Source organism: Lissotriton helveticus, chromosome 5_1, assembly GCF_964261635.1.
Source record: "Lissotriton helveticus chromosome 5_1, aLisHel1.1, whole genome shotgun sequence".
NCBI classification, from domain to species: domain Eukaryota; kingdom Metazoa; phylum Chordata; class Amphibia; order Caudata; family Salamandridae; genus Lissotriton; species Lissotriton helveticus.
This window is the reverse complement of record NC_136065.1, coordinates 1,775,602,926-1,775,626,352: the sequence shown is the minus strand read 5'-3', so window position 1 is coordinate 1,775,626,352 and position 23,427 is coordinate 1,775,602,926. Positions and strand designations below refer to the sequence as shown.

General features: G+C 43.4%; 1 protein-coding gene across 1 annotated transcript in view; it reads left to right on the top strand.

Moving 5' to 3' along the window:
* LOC144755797 (E3 ubiquitin-protein ligase RNF113A-like) overlaps positions 1–23,427 on the top strand; it is a 361,545-nt gene that overhangs the window by 57,824 nt on the left and 280,294 nt on the right. The window contains exons 3-4 of the mRNA XM_078645059.1: positions 20,474–20,581; positions 21,467–21,574. Coding sequence (XP_078501185.1) covers positions 20,474–20,581; positions 21,467–21,574 — 216 coding nt within the window. The remainder of the gene's footprint in view (positions 1–20,473; positions 20,582–21,466; positions 21,575–23,427) is intronic.

Here is a 23,427-nt window from a genome sequence, read left to right as displayed (position 1 = left end):
TGTTTTTTAAAACCTCAATGGACCCTATGCTGGATACCCGCCTGGGTGGCCCGTTTTGAGCAGGTTTTCGGCTCTGTGGAGATTGGACTATCAGAAGGTCCTCTCGTGAGCCTCTCCTTGACAGAGCATTTAGCATTCACTTTGGAAGAGTTAAAATCTGGTGTTGGAAAATGTATAGGAGGAAAGGCTCCAGGCCGAGATGGGCTTCTATTGATTTCATCTGCCAATTATATACCAGTGCATCAGCATCTGTCCACTCTGGCAAAAACGGGGAATGCACGCTCCCCTTCAAGATCACCAGGGGGCTGAGACAAGGGTGTGTCCTCGCACCTTTCTTATTTTCAATTTATACAAACTGGGTCGAGGCAGCGCTTAGGGGGTCAACACCGGATGTCCCAGTTTTTGACAACTGTAATGTACCAATACTGGTATATGCGAATGACGCTATCCTAATCGCCAGAACAAGGTTAGCCCTTCGGTGCTTAATTAAGGACTATGCAGCCTTCATGGCCTCTTTGAACCTGCAGGTAAATGAGTTAACACCCTTTATTCTTACATCAGGGGAATCTAGGGGTAAAAGAATACCCCGTTTCCACATCGGCACACGCAAACTGGAAGTGGTAGAATAATTTCTTTATCTTGGGGTCTCGTTTGATAAAATACAGTCCTGGGCAAAAATGATTGAAAACAGGGCCTAGTGATGGAGAGAAGCCTGGGAGCAATCTTGGCCTTTGCCAGTAAGTTAGGACTAGAACCTCTTGAAACAATTAAAACAGTTTATAAAGCAAAGACAGTATCTGCTGTCTCCTATGGGGCAGGTATGTGGGGTATGGCCCCTGTAGACTAATTCCAAAAATCGGAAAACAGTTTCTTCAAGGGGAAAGTTTCTCTCCCCAAATATTCACCAAATTATACTTGCCATTTAGAGTTGGGTCTGCCCTACATGACCGATCCTATCACGATAGCACAGATCATGTTATGGCACTCTATCTGGCGTAGGGAGATGGTGAGTCTAACACCATCAATCATAAATGACTGCCTAAGACTAGATAACTCTCATAAAATTGTCTGGCTACAGTATGTGGAAAAAACTTTGACTGAAATAGGGCACAAGGAATTGTTTGAGGACCCTAGTGCATGCCAGAAGATGTCAGAACTTAAGATCTCCTATTTAAACAAGCATTTACATTGCAACGGTCTCGCCATTGCAAAAGTTAGAGCTATTGGCATTCTAAATGATAAACTTTTTATTTATGTGTTGGTTTTGCACACAGATACATAAATGGCATTGTCATTTACAATGCCAATAGCTTAATCATGGGCAAATGCGAGACCTATTGCATTTGCAATGCAATAGGTTGCATATTTACGCGAGTTTGAGCTATTGACATTGCAAATAACAATGCGTTTGATTTATGTTTCAAAAACCAAAACATAAAAAAAGGGCTCTCACACTGCTGTCACTCTCACACTGCTGTCACTCTCACACTGCTGTCACTCTCACACTGCTGTCACTCTCACACTGCTGTCACTCTCACACTGCTGTCACTCTCACACTGCTGTCACTCTCTCACTTCTGTCTCTCTCACACTGCTGTCTTTCTCACACTGCTGTCTCTCTCTAAAACACACACACACTGCTGTCTCACACTACTGTCTCTCTCACACACACTGATGTTTCTCACACACTGCTGTCTTTCTTACACACTATGCTGTCTCTCACACTGCTGTCTCTCATACACACTGCTGTCTCTCACACTGCAGGTGTGGGATGTGGGATGTGGGTTTCCAGCTCATATCTGGAGGGTGGGCGCTGCTGCATTTCATGGGGATTCTTTTTTTTTTTTACATACTCCCCAGGGCATTAGTGGTAGCTTCAGAAGCTTTTGTTTTGGGGGCAGGGATGTTGGGGGTCAGATCTCAGCCCAAAGCCCCGACCCCTCTTCATGACCTTGTGCCCTCATGCCTTGTAAATGCAATTGGCTTATGATTTTGTCCCTTTATAGACACATCTCCTATAAGATCACCCCCCAACCCTCTCCCCCTAATGTGAAATGTATCTGCAAGTTGGCATGCCTGGGCAGTAAGTTTGTGGCAGTCAATGAATCACTGCAAAAATGCAGTGTACAATTCGCTGGAGCTGTCAGTGACAGCTGTAACCGTCTTGCCAATAGGGCCAAAAGGCGCTGGCGGGACCCATACAGTCAGTCTGAGGGGCTATGGACTCCCAAGTGGCACGCCTAACACCTATAGCTCAGTAAGGTCGTCATGCAAGTGTCTATTGTTTAAAATAGCAGTAGTTTTTATGCATCCAAGATGTTGCACCATTGTCACCTGTTAAGTGATCGCAGGCCGAGACCTAAAAAACAAGTCTATATTGTAAAAGCACAATGGATGCATACTACACATGAACTTACATCCGCAGTGCAAAGTCTACGTTCAAATCTGCCAATCGCGGCTTCCACTCAATTAGTAAGAATAAAAAAGCAAAATCGAAAACAACCCCACAAACCAAATTAAGTGACGTGAAATAATAAATATACAAAAAAAAGTCTGGAAAATCACTGATTAGAGCCGAACTTGCCATACAAACGACCAAAGTGAATGGATGCGCAGACCTGGGCAGGGTGGGTGAGGTTTCCCTGGAGGACGGCGTTTGAAGCCAGAGCCTTTGAGGTGATGGTCGGTGGGCAGGGTGGGGGTGCAGATGGTGAATGTTGAGACAGCCTTTGAGATGCTGGACTGTGAGTTGGTTGGGGATGGCGGGGGAGTGGCTCTGCTGGGTGTGTGGGATGCCGCCTTCGAGATGCTGGACTGTGAGAATGGATAAAGAGCTGGGAGGGTCTCTGTGTGCCTCTGAGGTGCTGGTCTGTGGTCAAGGTGGGCGTAGATAGTCTATGTAGTGGGCTGTGGCGCTGAGGGCGCAGCCCCTGAGATGGTGGTCTGTAGACGGGGTGGGTTCAGAAAACGTGCACGCTGGAGGCGTGGGACTGCGCCTTTGAGAAGTTGGTCTGTGGGCAAGTTGGCTGCGGGGAATGGTCTGTGGGGAGGGAGAGCTATAAAGCTCTGAACGGCGGTGTGATCTGATAGGGTGTGCGCTGTCTCTGTGTGAGACATGCATGCGGTCAGCTTTGGGTGTGTGGGGCGGGTTTTTTTTCAAGATTCGGGGGTGTGCAGCTGCGCTGTGATGCCAGGGTGGACTTGCGTTTGGTGCCGGTGTGACGGCTTGAGTGCCATGCTGTGACGCGGGCTCACCTGTAGTACCGAGCACGCTGATCCAGATGTGCTGGGGGTGGGGAGGGATGGTGGGGGGGCTGTTCGGGGCACTGATGTACAATGTGTGCTGGTGACGCGCCTCGTGGTGGGGGGGCGCTGCCCTTAGGGTTGGTTGGCTGACCCACTTCGGGGGCATTCACGCACATTCACTCATTGGGAGTGGCACACGGAGCAGCTTTGTGTGCGTTGGGCATTAGAAGGTGTGTGGGGGGACGTGCAGAAGGAGGGACGTTCGGGGGGGTCTATGACTCCGACAGGAAGGCATGAGGAGGGCCGTGGAGCCAGGTTCTGAGGGTTGTTGTGCCAGCCCATGCCAGCGCACCCGGTTCACCGCTGCCCACCTTCCTTCTTCTCTGCCACTATATATTTCAGGCAACTGTGCGGTGTGATTTAGAAGGTAGCCATGCAAAAGAGTGGTGGCTGTTCCAAGGCGTGGCTCCCAGAACAAAGCCTCGGAGGGGACTGGGGAGGGGGTCAGAGGCCGTGAAAGATGGGCCGTCGTGTGTATGGGTCGGCGGGTGCAGGATGAGTGTGTGGTTGTATCCGTGTACGGGTGGGTTGGTGGTATGCATTCACGATGGGTGGGCGGGATATAGGATGTGTGGGGTAATATATAAGTGGGTAGTGACTAAAGGGGAGGATGGAGGTGGGATGAATAGGTTGCTAGACTAGGGTGGATATAATTATGGTTGCATGGGTGGGGATTGGTTGTGATGGGTGGGGCTGCAGAGGTGGCGTGACGTCCACCGGGGATTGACCCGCAAGGCGCGGGCACCTGATGCTATAAAGAGCAGACATCTAAAAATATGGGCGGACTAAATCGCACGGCCCCTGGCCAGGCAACAGGCGGTCTAAAGGGCAGCTATCTAAAATATGGGGGGGTGACTCCCACACGCATCTGCATGTACGCTGCAGGTGCCTCCCCAATATTTGGGGCAGGGGTACCGGATGGAGGCCTTCCAACCCCTGAAAACCCCCAGTTGAAAGCTGTCGGACTCGACAACTAGACCATAGGAGGGTGGGTGCACGGCTTGCGTAAGGGGGTGGGGTGTGTATGGGGGGGGTACTTGGCTGTCTTGGATTGATTGATTGATGGATGGCTAGATTTTGTATAAGTGGGTTAATGGTTGGGGAGAGGGTGTTTGGGCAGGTGGATGGCCTGTGGGTCAGGTGGATGTGTGTGGGTGATTGAATGGATTTATTAACAGATATGGACTTGAAGGCCGCAGGAGTCACTGACAGTAGCTACTATTCATAGATATAATTTATGCCTCCGGATTAACGTTCTCAAAATACAAGCCACGAGGCTTGCCTATGCACTCTGATGCATAGAAGATGAACGTCTGTCATAGGTACGATTGGATGTGTTCCGAGGACAGCAAACTGTATGTCAATCGTATCCGTTATTCATATTGTGCACTGTCTTGCAGTTTTGTAGCGCTATAAACTAACCGCCAAGGCTTAGCCATGTGGCACTCCTGTTTTCGATTGTAAAAGGGTGAGAGGCTGATTGCTCTGATCACATTTTTGTAAAGTGTAGATCTCACACACACACAGGTAAAAAGGCTTTGTGACGTCACTGGCGCGTGGCCTTGCGTTTGCCCTGCTTACCGAATTGAGGCTGCATGATTTCTAATGGGTAAAACATTGAATGACAGCGCGGCAAACGGCTTACAATGTGTCTTCTTGCCAGAGTTAGGCCCCGAATGGTGCACGAGACTGGGACGCACTATCACACGAGGACATTCACATGGACACTGTAAAGAATGATCCCCTCGCGCACAATCAGGCTGGCCGCGTGGACATTGTCGGCATGGATGGAAGGATGGGAAAACAGTTGAACAGGAGCTAAGGGAGTGGGGAGGCTGAGAGTGCGACAGACAAGGAACAAGCGCTCGGAACAAGCGCCTGACTTCCTGCTGGCATAAAAGGTTCCTTATCTTCTTGGGGCCATAAAGAAGATAAGAAACCTTTTACGCCAGCAGTAAGTCAAGTAAGCCAGTCTGAAAAGGATGGGGCTTACAGAGAAAGAAGAACGTCACTAGGACTTCTTCTCCAATGGCTGGCCACCATTTAGGACGCCAGCCAATGGAAAAGAGGGGCGGGGCTTAACCTCGCTAGTGAAAATCCCTCTGTCAGTGGTTCCCAAACTTTTGACTCCTGAGTACCCCCACATTACTCACCACTGGAAGCCAGGGACCCCCAGCAATTTGTATGATTTCAATTCCAAACATTAAAAGAGTAGTTCGAAAAAAATAAACACACATGCACACAAAAATCAATACTCAAATTACTACGGATTTTAGTATTTTATATTGAAATAAATTTTAAAAAACTGGAAAATGTAATGGGAAGGTTGGTGCTGCATCTCTGTGAATAACTTTTAAATAGTTAGTTTTATTTCAAAGTGTAAGGCTCCTGCCAGGGCCAGAGTGGAGACCCAAAGCAGCCCTGGCAAGTGTTTTCAGACCAGTCCCAATACAGTGCAGTGAATGGCCTCTCCCCCCAAGAAAAGTTAGGAATCAATGATCCAGCCCCCATTAACAAATTAAAACTGGTAGCCACCACGGTGACCCCCCTCTCACCAACTTAATAAACTCCTCCCTCATCCAAGGCACTGTCCCCGCCAACTGGAAAAGGGCCACCGTTAGAGCGCTATTAAAAAAATCCCACCTCGACCCTTCAGACCTGGCCAATTTTAGACCAATCTCACTTCTCCCTGGAATCAGCAAGGTAGCTGAAAAGATTGTTAACCAACAGCTCCCCACCTTTCTGGAGTCCAATGGTCTCCTGCGCCTTTCCCAGACAGGATTTAGACCAGGGCAGGGCACAGACCCGCCCTCATAGCAGTGGTCGAAGAAGCGAGAACCATTCTGGACGCAGGGGGATCAGTGGCAGTGATCCTCCTGGACCTTAGTGCCGCATTCGACACGGTGGACCATGCTACTCTTGTCCACCGGCTAAGTAGGGCTGGAGTCACCGGCCCTGCCCTGGCCTGGCTTAAATCTTTTTTGGAGCACAGAACCTTCGAGGTGGCCGATGGGCACATCCATTCTAGAGCTGGGCCCCTTCAGTGTGGGGTCCCCCAGGGCTCCTCTCTGAGCCCCACACTTTAATGTGTACATGACACCCTTGGAAGAAGTTGTAACACCGTTTGGCATAAAAGTAGTCATGTACGCCGACGACACCCAACTTGTCGTCTCCTTAAACCAGTCAGCCCAATGCTTGGAAAATTTAGCCACATGCCTACAGAACATCTCAAAATGGATGAGTGACTCTCTCCTTAAACTTAATGGGGAGAAAACAGAGATTCTACTACTGGGTGACTCCTCCAAACTCCCCACTAGGCTTCTGTGGCCGCCCTGCATGGGAACACCCCCACTACAAAAAAGAAAATTAAGAGCCTAGGCATCTGGCTTGACCAGGACCTCAATTTTAAGACGCACGCCAGGAAACCCGCTGGAACTTGCTGTGGCCTCATGCGCATGGCACGCAAAATCCTCCCCTTGATACCTCCCCAGTCCAGGAAACTCCTTATTCAAGCCTTATCATCTCAAGGTTGGACTACGGAAACGCCCTGTACCTGGGTGCTCCAAAATTGGCCATTAATAAACTCCAATACGTCCAGAATGCAGCAGCTAGGCTACTTACCGGGACGAAGCCTAGATGCTCCGCAAAACCCGCTCTCAATTCTTTACACTGGCTCCCAATCCAAGAAAGAATAATCTGTAAAACCCTCTGTATCTCGCACAAAATCCTTCATGGCAGAGGCCCCCCTATCCTGAGTCCCCTCATCAAACCACATAAAGCCAATAGGCAGTTGAGATCAAACACCCTTTCCCTGGCCAGTGTCCCCAGAATAAAAAGAGCACGCTCCGGGGGCCGTCTCTTTTCATATAACGCCCCTAAACTATAGAACGCCCTTCCCCTTAACATCCAAAGGGAAACCAATTTATTGGCTTTCCGCAAGTTATTTAAAACCTGGCTTTTTCCCTTGAAATCTCCCGTCCAGGATTTAGCATGTAGAGCAACAGCGCTGGGACGCCTACGGGTAGCTATGCGCTTTAGAAATCCGATTCAAATTCAAATCATTATATATTGAATTGTATTAGCTTTTTAGCTTTTAAAGAATAGTAAATGATGACCTTTATATGCACCAGAATACAACAATCTTTGTTGGGGTTCTTCAATGATTCCCTTCATGTCACCCTTCAACAGTGCCTCTCATTTCTCCCTTGCACATCTGTCACATTTATTTCATTTGTTTTATGGCATCTCTCATACCATTGTAGGATGTCAGAGCACTTTACATCACACACATATAGAGACAATAAATCATGTGTGTAAATCAGTGTAGAGAAAATGTTACATAAGGCAAAGAGGACTACAAGGTTTAGGATTCACATGGCATTCAAACTGGTAGGCATTTTTAAAGAGTGCTTGTCTGGAAAAGCACAAACTCAGGATTAGGGGTGGGCGGAAGTAGCGTAAGGGAACCAATCTCCGCATAGTTCCGTTACGCCCGCCTCCCGGGCGGGAGGCCAACTTCCGAGTTTGCGGAGATTTGCCTAGTTTATCTGCCTACGTTGCGAAAGGCGGGAGGGGCAAATATCCGCACAATACGTGGGCGGAACAGAGATGTCCGCCCACCCCTACTCAGGATTCGGAACATAACACTGCGGTTAGCATTGACTTTAACAATAAAAATGTATTTCTACCCAAATAAACCCCTTTAGCAGCATCAGGATGATGAAAGACTGGGGAAAACATAAGTTACTAACTTGTACCATGCAGAGTGTAAGCAGCTCTTTGATGACAGTGTATAGGTCACTGTGCTAGATTATGAGTGTCTCTTATGAGCTGCAGAGTAACAAAAGAATCTCTGTGACAAAAGCAGTAACAAACTGACCTATGCACATAAACTACTGTTTTTTTAAAATGCATGGCATGAGTGTAATAAAGATGTTGAAAATCCAAGATAATTCCAATTAAAATCCAAAGTTTATTGAACTGCAGCACAGTACATCCACTCCAAGTTACCAGTCCTTTTTCTCCACCCCAATCCATTTCAGACCATAACAATTCTAAATGGAATCCATAACACAATGTGCATGAGCAGCTATGAAGAGACATTCTATTTAAAAGGGAAATATGTACAACATTGGAATTTGTATTCAAAGGGAAATATCTGCAAACAAGAATACTACACATTTTCCCCCTAAAGAAAATTAAGTGACTACGTAAACAGTAAAAACAAAACAAATCCTTACACATAAAAGAAACTACTGGTTATAATAGAAAATTTAAGACACACATTTGGATACTCTTCTAACATTCCATCTTTTGCCATCTTGTGTGACAACGCTATTGTGATAAACTTTCACAACCTTCATAGGTTTGCCAAACTTTGTCTCACCTTTGGTAATATAACCAGGTTTACGAATCCTAACCACATCACCTACCATAAAAGCAGGTTGTTTGACTTTCATCCTAGTATCATAATCACTTTTGTATTTGCACTGTTTGAGTTCCACTTTCTCAGCTACATCCTTGACATTCACATCAACCATGCGATAACCAGCACTTTTCTTAAACCACCAAGGACATAGGTTAGATACAGGATCTCTACCCTTTAGTAGGCGGAAAGGAGAAACTTCTGTAGTGGCATGAGGCGTTATACGGTACAGCCATAACTTTTCTCTCAATTTCTCCTTCCACATTCCCCTAAACTTCCGAGCCCATAGGATATCTTGTTTTAGAACCCTGTTATATCTCTCCACTAGCCCATTTCCTTGTGGTTCATACAGAGCAGTGGTGCAATGCTTTATACCATAAGTACTCAAAAACTCCAACATCTCTGAAGATTTGAACTGTACCCCATTATCTGATACAATGCTTTCTGGGAATCCTTCTCTTGAAAATATCTCTCTCAAAAATAAAATAACACTTTCAGTGTTAGGATGAGGTACCAGTTTGACCTCAGGCCATTTGGAGTGATAATCCACAGCAACTATAGCGAATCTACACTCCTGTGGTAAAAAATTGAATGGGCCAGCAATATCGATCCCTAATTTCTGCCATGGATGATCTGGCCACTTCACAGGAGTCAAAGGTGCTGGATCACATTTGCACGTCTTATCACTTTCAATGCACTCAGGACACTCTCTAACAAATTTATCTACAAACCTATCCACTCCTGGCCACCAGAAATTTGACCTAATTAATCTTTTCATGGACGACATGCCCATGTGACATTCATGACTCATTTGCAAAATAACATCTCTTACCGCAAAAGGTGGAATACATTTTCCAGCTCTGAATAGTAGATTTCCCTCTATGGCCAACTCATCAGCAACATTGTAAAATGGTATAACTTCAGCTGGAATTAATTCCTTAGAAGGCCAACCCACATTCACATAATCTCTCACTTTGCACAAGACATCATCCTCACTCATGCTTTTCATCCATAAATCTTCTGAAATGATACTGAATTTCTCAGACAATAATTCTGAAATGCTTGTTACGACTTCAGTATCTTCATCATCACTGACACTGGGATATGGTAATCTTGACAAACAATCTGCAGTCACATTGAGGTTCCCAGGCACATATTCTATGTCAAAACTATATTCTTGTAATCGTGACATCAATCTAGCAATACGAGCAGTCGCACTTAAACCTCCACCGGGTGAAAGAATACCCACCAAAGGCTTATGATCAGTACGTATCAAAAATCTTGCACCCCAAATATAATTCCGGAAATGTTCAACAGCCCAGACACATCCTAATAATTCCTTTTCGATTACAGCATATCGTTTTTCAGTGTTATTTAGAGATCTAGACGCGAATGCAACATTCCAGTCCTCCTTACCCGAACGTTGCGAAAGTACGCAACCCAGGCCATAAAGGCTAGCATCTACTGTCAAAACACAAAGTTTGTTCAAACAAAACGGTCTAAGTGTAGGAGCTGACACCATGTCAAGTTTAATACTGTCAAAAGCGTTTTGTTGTTTAGTTCCCCACAAAAATTCAACATCTTTCCTGGTTAGTTCTCTTAACGGCTCCACTTTAGTTGCGAAACCAACTATAAACTTACTGTAATATTCACAGAGTCCTAAAAATGATAACAATTTATCTTTGCAATCGGGTGCAGGAGCTTTCAGGATTGCATCAACTAACGATTTCTTAGGAGCAACACCATTCCCAGAAATAGTATGCCCTAAATATTCTATCTTCTTTTGAAATAACTTGCACTTTTTTCTCTTAATGGTAAGACCAAACTTACTTAATATTTTACACACATTACTCAGGTGTTCCATATGTACTTCATCACTCTTAGAAAATACTAAAATGTCATCCTGAAAACACTTCACATAGTCACTCATGTCTTTAAAAATATGATACATCGATCTCTGAAAAACTGAGGCTGCCGATGCCAGACCAAATGGCATCCGTTTGAATTGATATAATCCCTGAGGTGTAATAAATGCTGTGAGATGACGTGATTCCTCTGCTAACACTACCTGATGATACGCAGATCTCGAATCTAAGGTAGAAAAAACTACAGCCTCACCAATCATGCTCACTACTTCATTGATATTCGGCAGAGGATGACAATCTACTACTATATTTGCATTAAGTGCTCTCAAATCTATGCAAAGTCTCAGAGATTTATCAGGTTTGCGTGCCAAAACTACTGGCGAAACCCATTCTGACGATTCTATCTCTTCTATGACATCATTTTTTAACATATCTTTTAGAGTATCACTTAACTCTTCTCTAACATTGAGTGGTACTGGTCTAAGCTTTTGCACAACTGGTTCAGCTCGTTGTTTGAGCTTGATGACATGAGTGAACCCGCTTAGCTTACCTAACTTGTCTGAAAAAACTCCAGGAAACTCACACGAAAGTAACTTCCAAGCATTACTCTCTTCTACAAACATAACTCTTTTATTTAACTCATCTCTATCCTTTAACACCATGACTGGATCTTTGCTGCGTGGATTCAACGTAATGTTAAGTTTGAATTGATCGCGCCAACCCAGAACATTCACACCCTTTACTACAACATATAATTTGATGTACGCAGATTGATCCTTAAAATATATGGTGGAAGCAATATAACCAATGAAATCAATGTATGAACCATTGAAACCTTTTGCCATTACATCAGGAGGGCACAAATCACTCGTAGCAATCTTAGATTCATACATTTCATGAAAGTATTCTTCCGTTATGATGGTCCAAGGAGACCCAGAATCAGCCATTAGCTCTAGTTCAACACCCATAAATTTAACCACACACTTAGGAGAGTCCAACACATCCTCTTCAAGCAACCCTAAACTCACTAATGATACAATCATTCCTCTTTCTTTAAGGGATTCATCAGACACGACATGCTCACATCTTGACAAATTTGATCCCAAATCAGTGTCATCTCTCACACAAGAGACTTCCCCTTTTTTAAAATAATTACTTTTGTCCCCAATTTTCTTTTTGTCTTCCCTACAGGACTTGGAAAAATGACCAACTCTACCACATTTGTTGCACTCTTTTCCCAAGGCAGGACAAAACTTGAAGGAAGCTACATGATTGTAACTCCCACATCTAAAACATATAATGCGGTTACGTGATATATTCCTATAGTTTTGAAAACCTTTTGTAACATTGTTCGTAGCACATACTTCTTCACTTAGTTTATCATTCTTGCTACCCCTAGTGCTCGTTTCTTCAATAGTTTTCATCCATTTGCTAGATTGTTCAAAAGCCTTGGCAGTGGAAATGCTTTCTAATAAAGTGGGATTACCTAATATCCACAATTGTTCCTGTGTTTTCTTACATTTAACATTGACAATTATCTGATCTCTGATCATTTCGTCTGTCATTGCACCAAAATTACATGAAATCACCAAAGCTCTCAAACCCGTTAAAAAATCATCAAAAGATTCATTTTCTTTCTGTGCCCTCGTATAAAACTTGTAACGATTCAGAGCAATACTGGTTGTGGGTTTGAAACGTGTTTCTACACGAAGCATTGCTTCATCAAATACACCAGAGTCACCAGGAACAGGTGGTAAATTTCTAAAAATAGCTTGTCCTTCGGATCCTAAACAATGAAGAAAAATATTCTTTTTTCTTTCATTTCCCATCCTTTCCCCATCAATAGCCTTTAAATAAGTTAAAAACTCCTCCTTCCATCTGTTCCAGGGGATGGGAGGATCACCCTTACATTGTAAAAATTTCGAAGGAGGGTCAAACTGCATGGTGAAAATGATAATAGTACAAATTAAATAGTGAACAAAATGAAGCAATATGATATTATTACCGTTGAAATAAAATAAAATGCAAAGTAAATAAACACAAATTCAATCCTTGAGTACACCAGCTGTGTACATCAGCGCTGTAATGTCCTACACAGCAGTTGTAGATTATAGTGCAAAAGTCTAGCACTATCTCGAAATTTCCAGCAATAATGCACGCGATGTGAAAATGTTGTCAAACAGCTAGTTGTGACGTTCGTCGTGCGGCTTGGCTTATTTGATCAATATATTCCAAAATGTGAAACAGTACCTTTATTTCACGAGCACACCCGAGTCACTACTTGGAAACCATGGTAACTGCACGCTCCAACACGGCGCATGGAGATTTGTTGCACGGGAAGACTCAGTCCTTCGCGTGTTGCCCGTTGAAACCACATTCAAAGGTAAACATTTGCTTATTTCGTTTAAAATTGTGAAACTTTCGCGCAAACACTCATAAATTTCTTAGTTTACGGTAAACACAGCGTCCTCAACCGTGCAGTCTCCAAGATGAAAAGCGTTACCAATAGAATATTGTACACCAGTGAGAGCAGGTGTAAATAGTATTCCAAGTAAAATAAAGTTTTAAATCCTTCAGTCCTTAAGTAGGATAGTCGATAGCAACGTCTTCTATGTAGGAATGAACCAAGCTCCAATCTTCAAAAGTTTATAAAATCCAAACTAGGTTAAGATCAGGTAAAGATCCAAAATCCTTTCAAAATCAGGTGTACCACACCTGTGCTGCTGTAGTAGTAGGTACTAGACACCCTCGTCGCCAATTTTGTAATAAAGATGTTGAAAATCCAAGATAATTCCAATTAAAATCCAAAGTTTATTGAACTGCAGCACAGTACATCCACTCTCCAAGTTACCAGTCCTTTTTCTCCACCCCAATCCATTTCAGACCATAACAATTCTAAATGGAATCCATAACACAATGTGCATGAGCAGCTATGAAGAGACATTCTATTTAAAAGGGAAATATGTACAACATTGGAATTTGTATTAAAAGAGAAATATCTGCTAATACTACAATGAGGTCTTTGCAGCAGGCATGTTAACCCTCTGTGCTACATTAGATAAGTGAAGCCTGCCACTGGACAAAACTCTCTCCAGCAGGTACATTAATCAATGGTGTTATCTTGACACTTTTATTGTTGCTCGAAAACTGCTAATTCTACAAGGAACTTTGCAGAGCTTTCAAAACTGCTGCCTGGGGACCCCCTGGGCATGTGTCACGGACCCCAGTTTGGGAAACACTGCTCTGTCATTAAGTCTCGCCAGCTCGACTGCGCATGTGCGCAGTCTTTCGCAGGCCGAGACCTAAAAAGGCTTCTTTTAACCGACATGAAGCCAATCGTTTAAAGAAACATAAGGCAAAGGGGACTACTAGGTTACCTTGTATCTACAAACCCCCTCAATCCCAGCGGGAGAGTATTCTTAGTTAGGAATCACCTATATTCTCCAGCATAGACATATTTTAACCAGATTCCGAATGAACCCAATTCCCTTGATGTTGGGTTTCGTAGCAAACAAGTACAATCATTCTGACTTGCCAGCCTGTCCTTGTGAAAAGGTATCAAAGCAGTCTGATCTCCATATAGTTTTATTTTGTTGCTAAAATAGAACGTGCAAGATATATTCTTCCCATCTTAAAAGTTGCAATGTTAAACAATGCCGTGTAGCACTTAATTTTTTTAAAGAGTCTCCCAGAGCCTTATATAAGCTGTTCAGTAGCCTCGTTTTTAGGTCTCGCCTGTCAATGCGCATGCGCATTGAGCAGAGCGAGACTATAGGGGCTTAAACTGAACTTACCTAGACTAGCGATTTGATGCAGTGCATGTGTACTTTTAACTCAATGCGCAAGCGCAATTAGTTAAAATGCGCGTGCACAGCATCAAATCGTCAGCTTGGTGCCGCCAGCAGCTCTTCCCGCTCCACCCCCTGCTGCATCAAAGGCTTTGCGCTCTGCCTCAGCCCAGCCATTCTCCTCCCCTAATTACCCCCTGCTGCATCAAAGGCTTTTTCACGGCCGGCCGTGCTTTCAGTTTCACGGCCGGCCGGCCGTGTCTTCTTTTCTTTTTCTATATATTTTCCCTTCTCTCCCATTCACTCATTCTCTCTCTCCCTTTCACTCGTACTCTCGTTTTCCGTCTATATCTGTCTGTCAGCCCTCTTTCTTTCTATAGTTCACCCTCGTTCTTTCTCGCTCTCATATTTATACAACTTGCTCGCTCCTCTGATTCTTCCCCCACTCTGTCCCTTCTTTTTTCTCTCCCTCAAGATACCCCCTTCTCTCCTCGTATGTCGGTCTCTCTTCTTCTGTCCGTCTCCCCCCCCCCCACCACCACCTCTCTTGTCCTGCCCTCGGTTATGTAAGAAGCTCTCCTTCTGATACTTTTACTTGGACAGTACCGGCACTTCTTAGAAACAATCGGGTATTTATTTATTTATTTCATGCAATTGTATATTGTTCTATTTCAGGGGGTGGGGTTTCTTATTTCCTCTCCCTCGCTATTGCCTTTGTTTGCCCCCTCGTCCGGGTTTCCTCCAATGACATGATACAGCCACAAGTAAACAAACAAAAACAAGCATTTGCAACGCAATAGGTCTCGCATTTATGCGAGCTTGAGCTATTGACATTGCAAATGACAATGCCTTTTATTTTGGTTTTCGTTTTCAAAACATAAATAAAAGGGAACGTTCATTTGTAATGTCAATAACTCAAGCTCGCATAAATGCGAGACCTATTGCATTGCAAATGCTTGTTATGGACTTGTATTAGAACCAGGAAAACTTTGCACTTTAGCACTTTATAAAAAGGTATGGATAATAATAACTAGAGTAACTAAATGAAATGTAAACCTTGCACTATATGGATTGCTTTAGACACATCGGAGTTTCACCATTAAATTAAAAAAAAAGGTTTTTTATATACACATTCGATTGCTCTTATTGTTATATTAATTGAGTTTTTAAGAGGAATGCAATCGTAAAATTGGTATAAGAGGATATTCTTACTTAATTGTAAGACCCACTATGTTCCTCTGTATTATGAATATTTGTACTTCATAGGTTGTGGCTCCTCTTATTTTTTTTATATTAATGTGTGTTTTTAGAATTTTGTGTTTTGTCAAACGGTTTTATTCAAAGCAATGTATTTGGACATGTCAAGTGATTTGTAGTTCTTGTTTGGTTTCAAGGATTTATATTTAAATCTGAATAAAGAATTATGATTGACTGAGAATGAGCCTAGCAGCAGCATTCTGTACTGTTTGCAGTTTCCTCACTATATATGCTGGTGACCACTGTATAAGGCATTGCATAGTCCAATCTGGACACGACTAATGCCAAGACCACCGTAATCCATATTGAGACCAACAAGAAGTGCAGAAATTTTTTGAGCATGTGTAGTATGCCGAAACATTTGCCAACCGCAGAGTTGATTTGATTATGCAAGGACAATTTATTGTCAAATTTCACACCTACATTGTTAACCTTTTCCACTTAAGTATTGGTTGGAGCTGCTCCTTCTGGCCAGTGCACTTCCAGCTTGAGGTCAAAATTGTGCCCCACGCGGAGCACCTCGGTCTTCCCGGAATTCAGTTGGAAGAGGCTCATCCAACAGAAAATGGCAGAGAGGCATGGTTTAATAGCATCATGTTCAACTGGCACCCCCTTTTAAAATTTGAAAACTGTCTGGGTTTCGTCGGCATAACCGATTATTTTGGCCCCAAATAACTCAATCTATTCAGCCAGGGGAGTCTTGTAAATATTAAATAATTTGGGGCTAAGAGCTAATAAAGGGGTTCCTAGCGTTTAGGGAGGAGTACAGGAAGCTTGAGGGGGAGGACTTCCAATATTTATCCCTCTGACATGCACTAATTAAAGACATCACATGGGGTGACCAGCTACCTGATGCCAACCACCTGGAGGATAGAATGCTAGATGGTGGCGTCCACTAAGTTTTGGAGGGAGGGGGGCGGACGGCACACGCTTGCACGCACACATACCACTCACAGAAATGCATTCACACGCATGCGCACACACATGCATCCATTTACAACACTCTTCACCAAAAATTCATACATACATGCACAAATGCACCAAACATTAATTTAAAAGAAAAGCACACACTTACCTGCAGCCTGCTCTGCCTTAAAGGTTCCAGGAGGCTTGGGACTGCCAAGGCAGCAGTCCCAACATCATCACAGAGTGGGATCGGGTCAGTGAGACTGCTGACCCCACCCTACGCTGCAATGAAGTGTCACTGATTGACACTCGACCCTGAACGCCTCATGGCTTAAAACTGAAGCGCCCAGGTGCGAGACAATCCGTGTTGCTACCCCTCGTCACTGAGAGGCGGGCCACAGGGACCTTTGCTGAGTTGAGGACGTCAGGCCCACAGTGGCAGTGACTTCCTCAGCCCAGCAAAGTTCAGCTGAGGCAGCCATTAGCGTATGTCTGGCTCCATGCGGCCTGACCTGAAAATGAACAGTGTCTGTCAGGCTGACCTTTGTTTAGCCTGACAGACACTGTTTGTCAGGGACAAAAGGTGGAGGGTTGTGGCCCCTCTGCCCAATGGACTGGCCACGCATGATTCTAGAGGAATCTCTAGAGGAATCTCTCAGGTGCAAGGCAGTCTTCCTTCTATACAGAAAGCCGATGACCAATTTGCCGGACTCTTTGGAGGCATTGCAGAGTCCATGGCAGTGAGACCTCAGTGAGTTTTTCAATGAGGAGTGGACTGAGGCGCTTATGTGTCCTAGAGAAGTAGCGATTAAGACAGGGTTCCGCCTTGTCTAGCTCAATATTTTACATAGGACCTACTACAGTAGAGTGCTGCTGGCCACCATAGGTGCCCCTCTCTACAGCAATACTGGGGAGAGTGGTGTAAACCCTGGCAACAGTCATATGACTACCGTTGCTCCCGAAAGGGAAATTATGCATCCCAGGTGTCTGTGAGGATGAGAAAGATACCCGATAGCAACAACTATTCTGTAACCTGGGCCTTGTAATAACATGAGATAATGTGGAACAATTATGGGGTTCCTCAGCTCTGCCTCAAATGGAGAGAGGTGGCACTCGGACCGTGACTGGTATATTGGAACATAAACGGTTTGTGTATGAAGGTAGAGGCTGCACCCAGAAATTCAATAAAGTATGGGACCGTGGAGAAATTACAGAGGTCTACCATAGTCCCCACTGTTATCTACTACTCTTGTGGGCGGAGTCCTTTCCATTTTGGCTCCTGTGGCAAGGCGGGACTCTGTCTGTGAACAGCCTATGTAATTGTGTTTCCTTGTATGTGTATCGCCACGTAATTAAGCTAGCCTGCACGCTGGGCTTAGCACCCTTTGTTATGAAGTGTACTATGGCACTGCTTCTTAATAAAGAGAATAAAAAAATTAATTATACTGCTGGCAATTCACCTAACCATCTACATAAGGGCCACTATGGTCTACCTCTAGCACTTCAGTAAGCATACAATCCTTCTCCCCCCTCGGGCACCATCATTGCCACTGATTGGTCGAGTAGGGATTTTAAAAGTTGTTAAAATCTGAGGAAAATCATTGTTAATTATTAATGGATTCTGTGAAAAACTGGACTTGAGCTGTAAATAGGGCAATTTATTTCACATATTTTGCTTTACTGGCTCTACAGTCATATTTGCAATGAATTGCCATTGACTTTGTCTGTTGTGCACAGAAGCTAGGTGGACAGGGATATTGAGTTGCACTGTTGCAGTCCATTCTGTGCCATTTGAATTGTTTATTGTTGCATCTAGGGACTAAGGTTTTCAATTCGATATGGATTCTGTCTACATTCCTGTATCCGGTGTTAAAGATTCTCACAATAATGTCAGGGAGTACTTCTCGCCAACATATTAATATAGGCATTATTCCTATTAGGATTATTTACAAAACCTGTACCTCTACCTATTGGATCAATATTACCTACTTGCGATGTATACTTCCCACTATTTCCCTGCATACGTACTCCTTGCATGCTTGAATTTGCACCATAATTTGTACCATCAACAAAATCGGTCTCAAAACCTGAATCCATCCTCTGATTCTTAGCATTCTTCTGAAGAATATTTTACGTGTGCAATCGTGACTTTTTTCTTTTTATCTCCTTTGTATCAAAGCAGACACTGTGGTACGTAGCGTACTTCAGTATCTCATCCACTATTTGTGTCTGCCAACACATCACACTCTGCTTAATATGAGTCCAAAGCTCTGGATGTAAACCTAGCATAAAAGCGAAGACGAAACTGCTAATGCTTTCTTTTGTTGTATCATTGATTCCGATTTCTATAAATCTGCATTAGCATCTCTTATTATGTATGTACTCATTCTTTTGGCTTCCGGGTAGCTCTCCTAATTTGTGACTAACTAACCTATCTCTGGCACCTTTTGCTTCTAATGAGTCATCACCTTGTACTTCTCCATGACAATAGGAGCTGGACTATTTTGAGTAAGAACTCTTAGAGGCTTCTTTGTTGGCTCTGTTACAGCTGCCCTACATTACACCACAAATCCTTTGTAACAATAATTTCTAGCAACCTATTCAAAACCAGCTTTGAAATTGCTACTAATCTTTGCTACTCTGAAGTTGATTAAAACAATACTGTCATGATACGTCATAGTACTACTTCAAATTCTTTTTTATATTTGCAGATGCTGCACATCATTGGTAGAAAATATTTTCCATAGGTCAGACCTATTGGCTTTGTTAATACTTGTTTTTAAAGAACCTACTAATTAATTGTGAAGGTACTTTATTTTATTTGAAGGTATTGTGCTAATATATCAGACAGGGTTTTTCAAGCACCACATGTCTTGCTACATGAAATTGGCAACTGTAGATACCTATGAGCTGTGTGCCGAAATAGAATTTGATCATGCATATAAACTAGTATCAAGTTTCTGACATCTTGCTAAAAGCGGACTTCTCCTAGAGGCCATGATGCCACATAAACGTCATTGCTATACCTTTCTGTGTCCTCTTAGGACATCTTTCTTGACTCTTGGGGAAAGAATGTCTCACTTTAATTTCGAAACACAAAAGAAACTAAGAAATGGTAATAGAATTAAAGATATGGCGAACAGGAGAAGGTGACTCTGGAGAGTGGTGCGACTTGATCATGTATTTTTAGACAAAGCAGTGAGCTATCTCCGCCAACACAAGGCCCTAAATTCCTTCATGGTGTTAGACAACATTTCAGAGTAGCCAGTGTAGCGTATCTTTCAGAGACTCAGTGGTTAACAGTAAAGGTTACTTTTATTGCCCTGGCCCTCTAAAATGCAGATACATAGAAGTAATTTTATACATTTTTAAAGCACTGTTGCTTGGATCAAGATTCCCAAGCAATGCACAGATAAGCTAAACTCAAGAGTCTGCTAAAAAAAATGCTTATTCCACTGCATCTCACTTCCTATAGCTTGGCTACAGACTGGCCCTTTAGTAGACATCACCTTACTTTACAGAGGCTTTCTTTTTCGCACACAGTATGTAACTTAGTGACCATATTTATTCAGAGGGCCTTTAACAGTATGGCTTGGCACTCCACTAGTGAAGAATCATTCCTTTAAGATAAAGACCAAGATTGTGTTGGTGCTGGGACATTTATTTAATGTATGTGAAGAAGCAGGTCAATTAATACCCTACCACAACTATATTGACTTATTTTGCATGTGATAATGCATTGTAATTACGAGTGTCCCTCTAGATACATTTGCTTGGAAGAACCTTTACAGGGATGTACCTGTGTCTGCTGTGCCCTCATCAAAGGGTGTTTATCATCGAGATGCAGTTTGTTTTAATTTGGAACTTTTGTCATTTCTTGTCTAGATGTAAACAGCATCTAACTTCTAATGTCCTTTTTTTTCTTAGACCAACCGGAGTATGAAGGAGAAGACTCAGTATAGTGATAGCCCGAGCAGTGAAGAAGACAGAACCCCAAAAGGAATTGCTGTATCCTACAAGTCATCACGCTCTGCGGTAACCATGCAACACCTCCTCGCACTGAAGCATTGTACCCAGCTATATTACTAAATGGTTGTCCTCTATGATGATTTTGGGTTGTAGAGATAACTGATGAGCTGTAATTGTTTAGTGGTTTAGCAGTAATGCAATGCAAAAGTCCTGGAATTTAGTCTCCTGTAGAGGTCTTGACCACATTGAGTTGGTTTGCCAAACCTGCTGTAAATGAGATCCTCTGCAAGAATTCCACTCTGTCTCTGTAAAAAAAGAGGCTAGATTCCCTTTTAACAAAACTTGCTGGCCAGGGGTTTGAGAAAAATTAGATTGACTTTGGCTTCTCAGTACCCTAAAACCTTCATATGGAAAGGTTTGGGGTGAATCTGGACCGCCTAAAATATACCTGTGAAAACATTCGCAGTAGTAAAGAACTCTAGGTAGAAATTTCTGATGAAATGGATCTAGAAACGCAGGCAGGCTATAGAGATCTAGGAAAAGCTAGGGGACACCAGCAAACACTATATGCTGAAAGAAACAAGCTTTGTATTCATGCAAATGCCCACAGATGCACTTGAAATTAATTCTATGAAAATGTGTACCCCACAGTAAAAACATACACCATTATGTGGGGATGGTAAAGTAGGCGGGTTGCTACTTGGGTGGGTGAGGAACATGCAGAGAATCAAAGGCAAACCCTTAGAAACAAATGGATACATTCTGAAAATTATTTTGTGTAGGTCATGCGGGTTGTGGGAACTAGTTTCTTGGTAGTGGATTTCTTTATTACCACATAATAGCAGTGAATAGACCATGTCTGAGGATATCAACAGTGTTAACAAGTGGGTAACATAAACCATTCTATTCACAAAAGAAATTAATTCTGAACCTCTGCAAACTGTGTTTCAGAAACCTGTTGGACCAGACGATATGGGAGCAACAGCTGTTTACGAGATGGACACTGAGAAAGACAAAGATGCTCAGGCTATCTTCGAACGTAGCCAAAAAGTCCAAGAGGTTGGTCTGTTTGATATTTGTTTTTCTACAGTTACAGAGCAAATATGCTGCATTTTGCTGTTGCTCAGAAAGTTGATGATTCACACCCAAGTAATAGGAACAGGTTCAGTCTGTACCTTACAACTCACACATATACTGGATATTTGTCCTCAAGGTGCAGAGTTTGACTAAAAGTTCCTATGCTTACATAAAAACTGTTTATATTCGACCTTGCTTAGACACCACATGGGCTGTCTCTTCTAGATCTTTTATTTTCTAACAGTGGGCTTAGAGGCCACCCACTGCTTACCATTGATTGGCTTCTTTGTAACCCTCATTTGCTTCTTGCTTTGCTTGGCCAGCTGCCGCAGGTTACCTTTCTCTGTGTTTGTGTCCCTCCCATGGAGCATGGACGCATTACTTATGTCCCTCCACTGCTTATTTGTTTAGGTGCTAGCTTAATCTTTGTGTTTAAGCACTCTGAGTGTGTCTTTTTCAGCTGACATGCTTGTGTACTTCTCCCCCTCCTTGTTTTTTTCCACCCTCCCTCGTCCATGTTGCTGCATGCACCCACCCGCCATTCTTCACTACATCGTCCGTGTTGCTGGTTGCCCCCATTGTCCATATTGCTGCTTGTGTTACACGCTTCCTCTCTTTTTTTTTTTGTCCTCATACATGCCATCGGTAGACCCTGAAGATGGAATATCTCCACTTCCTTCATACAAGCCCTAATTGGGGACTGCCCTAGTGGTTGGCTTGAAGGAGAGATAGTCGTCCCAGAGGTAAGGCTGTATCCATGTCCCACTCCCGTTCACACACCTGGGGACCTGCCTGTTACTAGGGAGGACTGGACCAACAGCCCTCCGGCATAATCATAGGACTTGATCCTACTTCTCTCTCCACATCTCTAGAGCTGCCCAGATCTTATCCACACTAGTGGTATCACAAGCCATGTCCGATTGGCTAACCATAATAATGTTCTTTAGGCAGTCAGCAAAGGACGGGGGTGCCTCAAGTTTCCAGGATCTACAGATTTCCCTCCTTGCAACAATTATTACATCTAATGCAAACTTTGAGGCTGGAGCGTTCAAACCTTAATCCGGCAGAAGAATAAAAAAGATTAGCATTGCACTTACTTCAATCTGCAGGCCCAATACATCCTCCAGGAAACCACAAACCTCCATCCAAAAATGGCCGATCTTCGGGCAATCCATGAATATATGCAAATCGTCAACAGCAGGATATTTGCATCTGGGGCAATTATAGATTGTTGTGGAGATTTTGGACAATTTACCTGGAGTCCAATACACCCTGTAAGCAGTGTACTAGTGATTTCTTCTAAGGTTAGCTGGTTTGACCACTGCCTGTAACATGGAGAAGGAATCACACCAAAGTTTCCGCAAATCATCCCCATTTTCGGATAAAAATACACTGCCCCAACGCCTCACCAGCTCTTCATCTAAGCAGTCCCTAGTTCCTATAAATGCTCCATACCAGAATGACACCTCACGTTTCCATGGCCCTATTCTAGATATGGATTCCACCGCTGTGCTTGAGACTTCATTACTCCATAACTGGGATGACCACCATGCAGACAGTTGATAGTACTTGAATCTTGTCAGTGTCCCACTGGTTATTCTGCACATTTTCTCCCAACTAATAAACTGTGCGTCTTCCTGGAGATCTCCCCACAATTGGATGCCTGCTGATCTAAATGGTTGTGACAGTTGGTCCTAGAGGCATTCCGGGGTACCCGGAGAGTCCCAGATTGGGGCCTGCGATGTATAATATGAAATTCCCAATACATTCCAGATATATCTCCAGTTTCTCAGGGCAGCTGATAGAATCTTTAATCTGACCTTTTTGTAGTATTT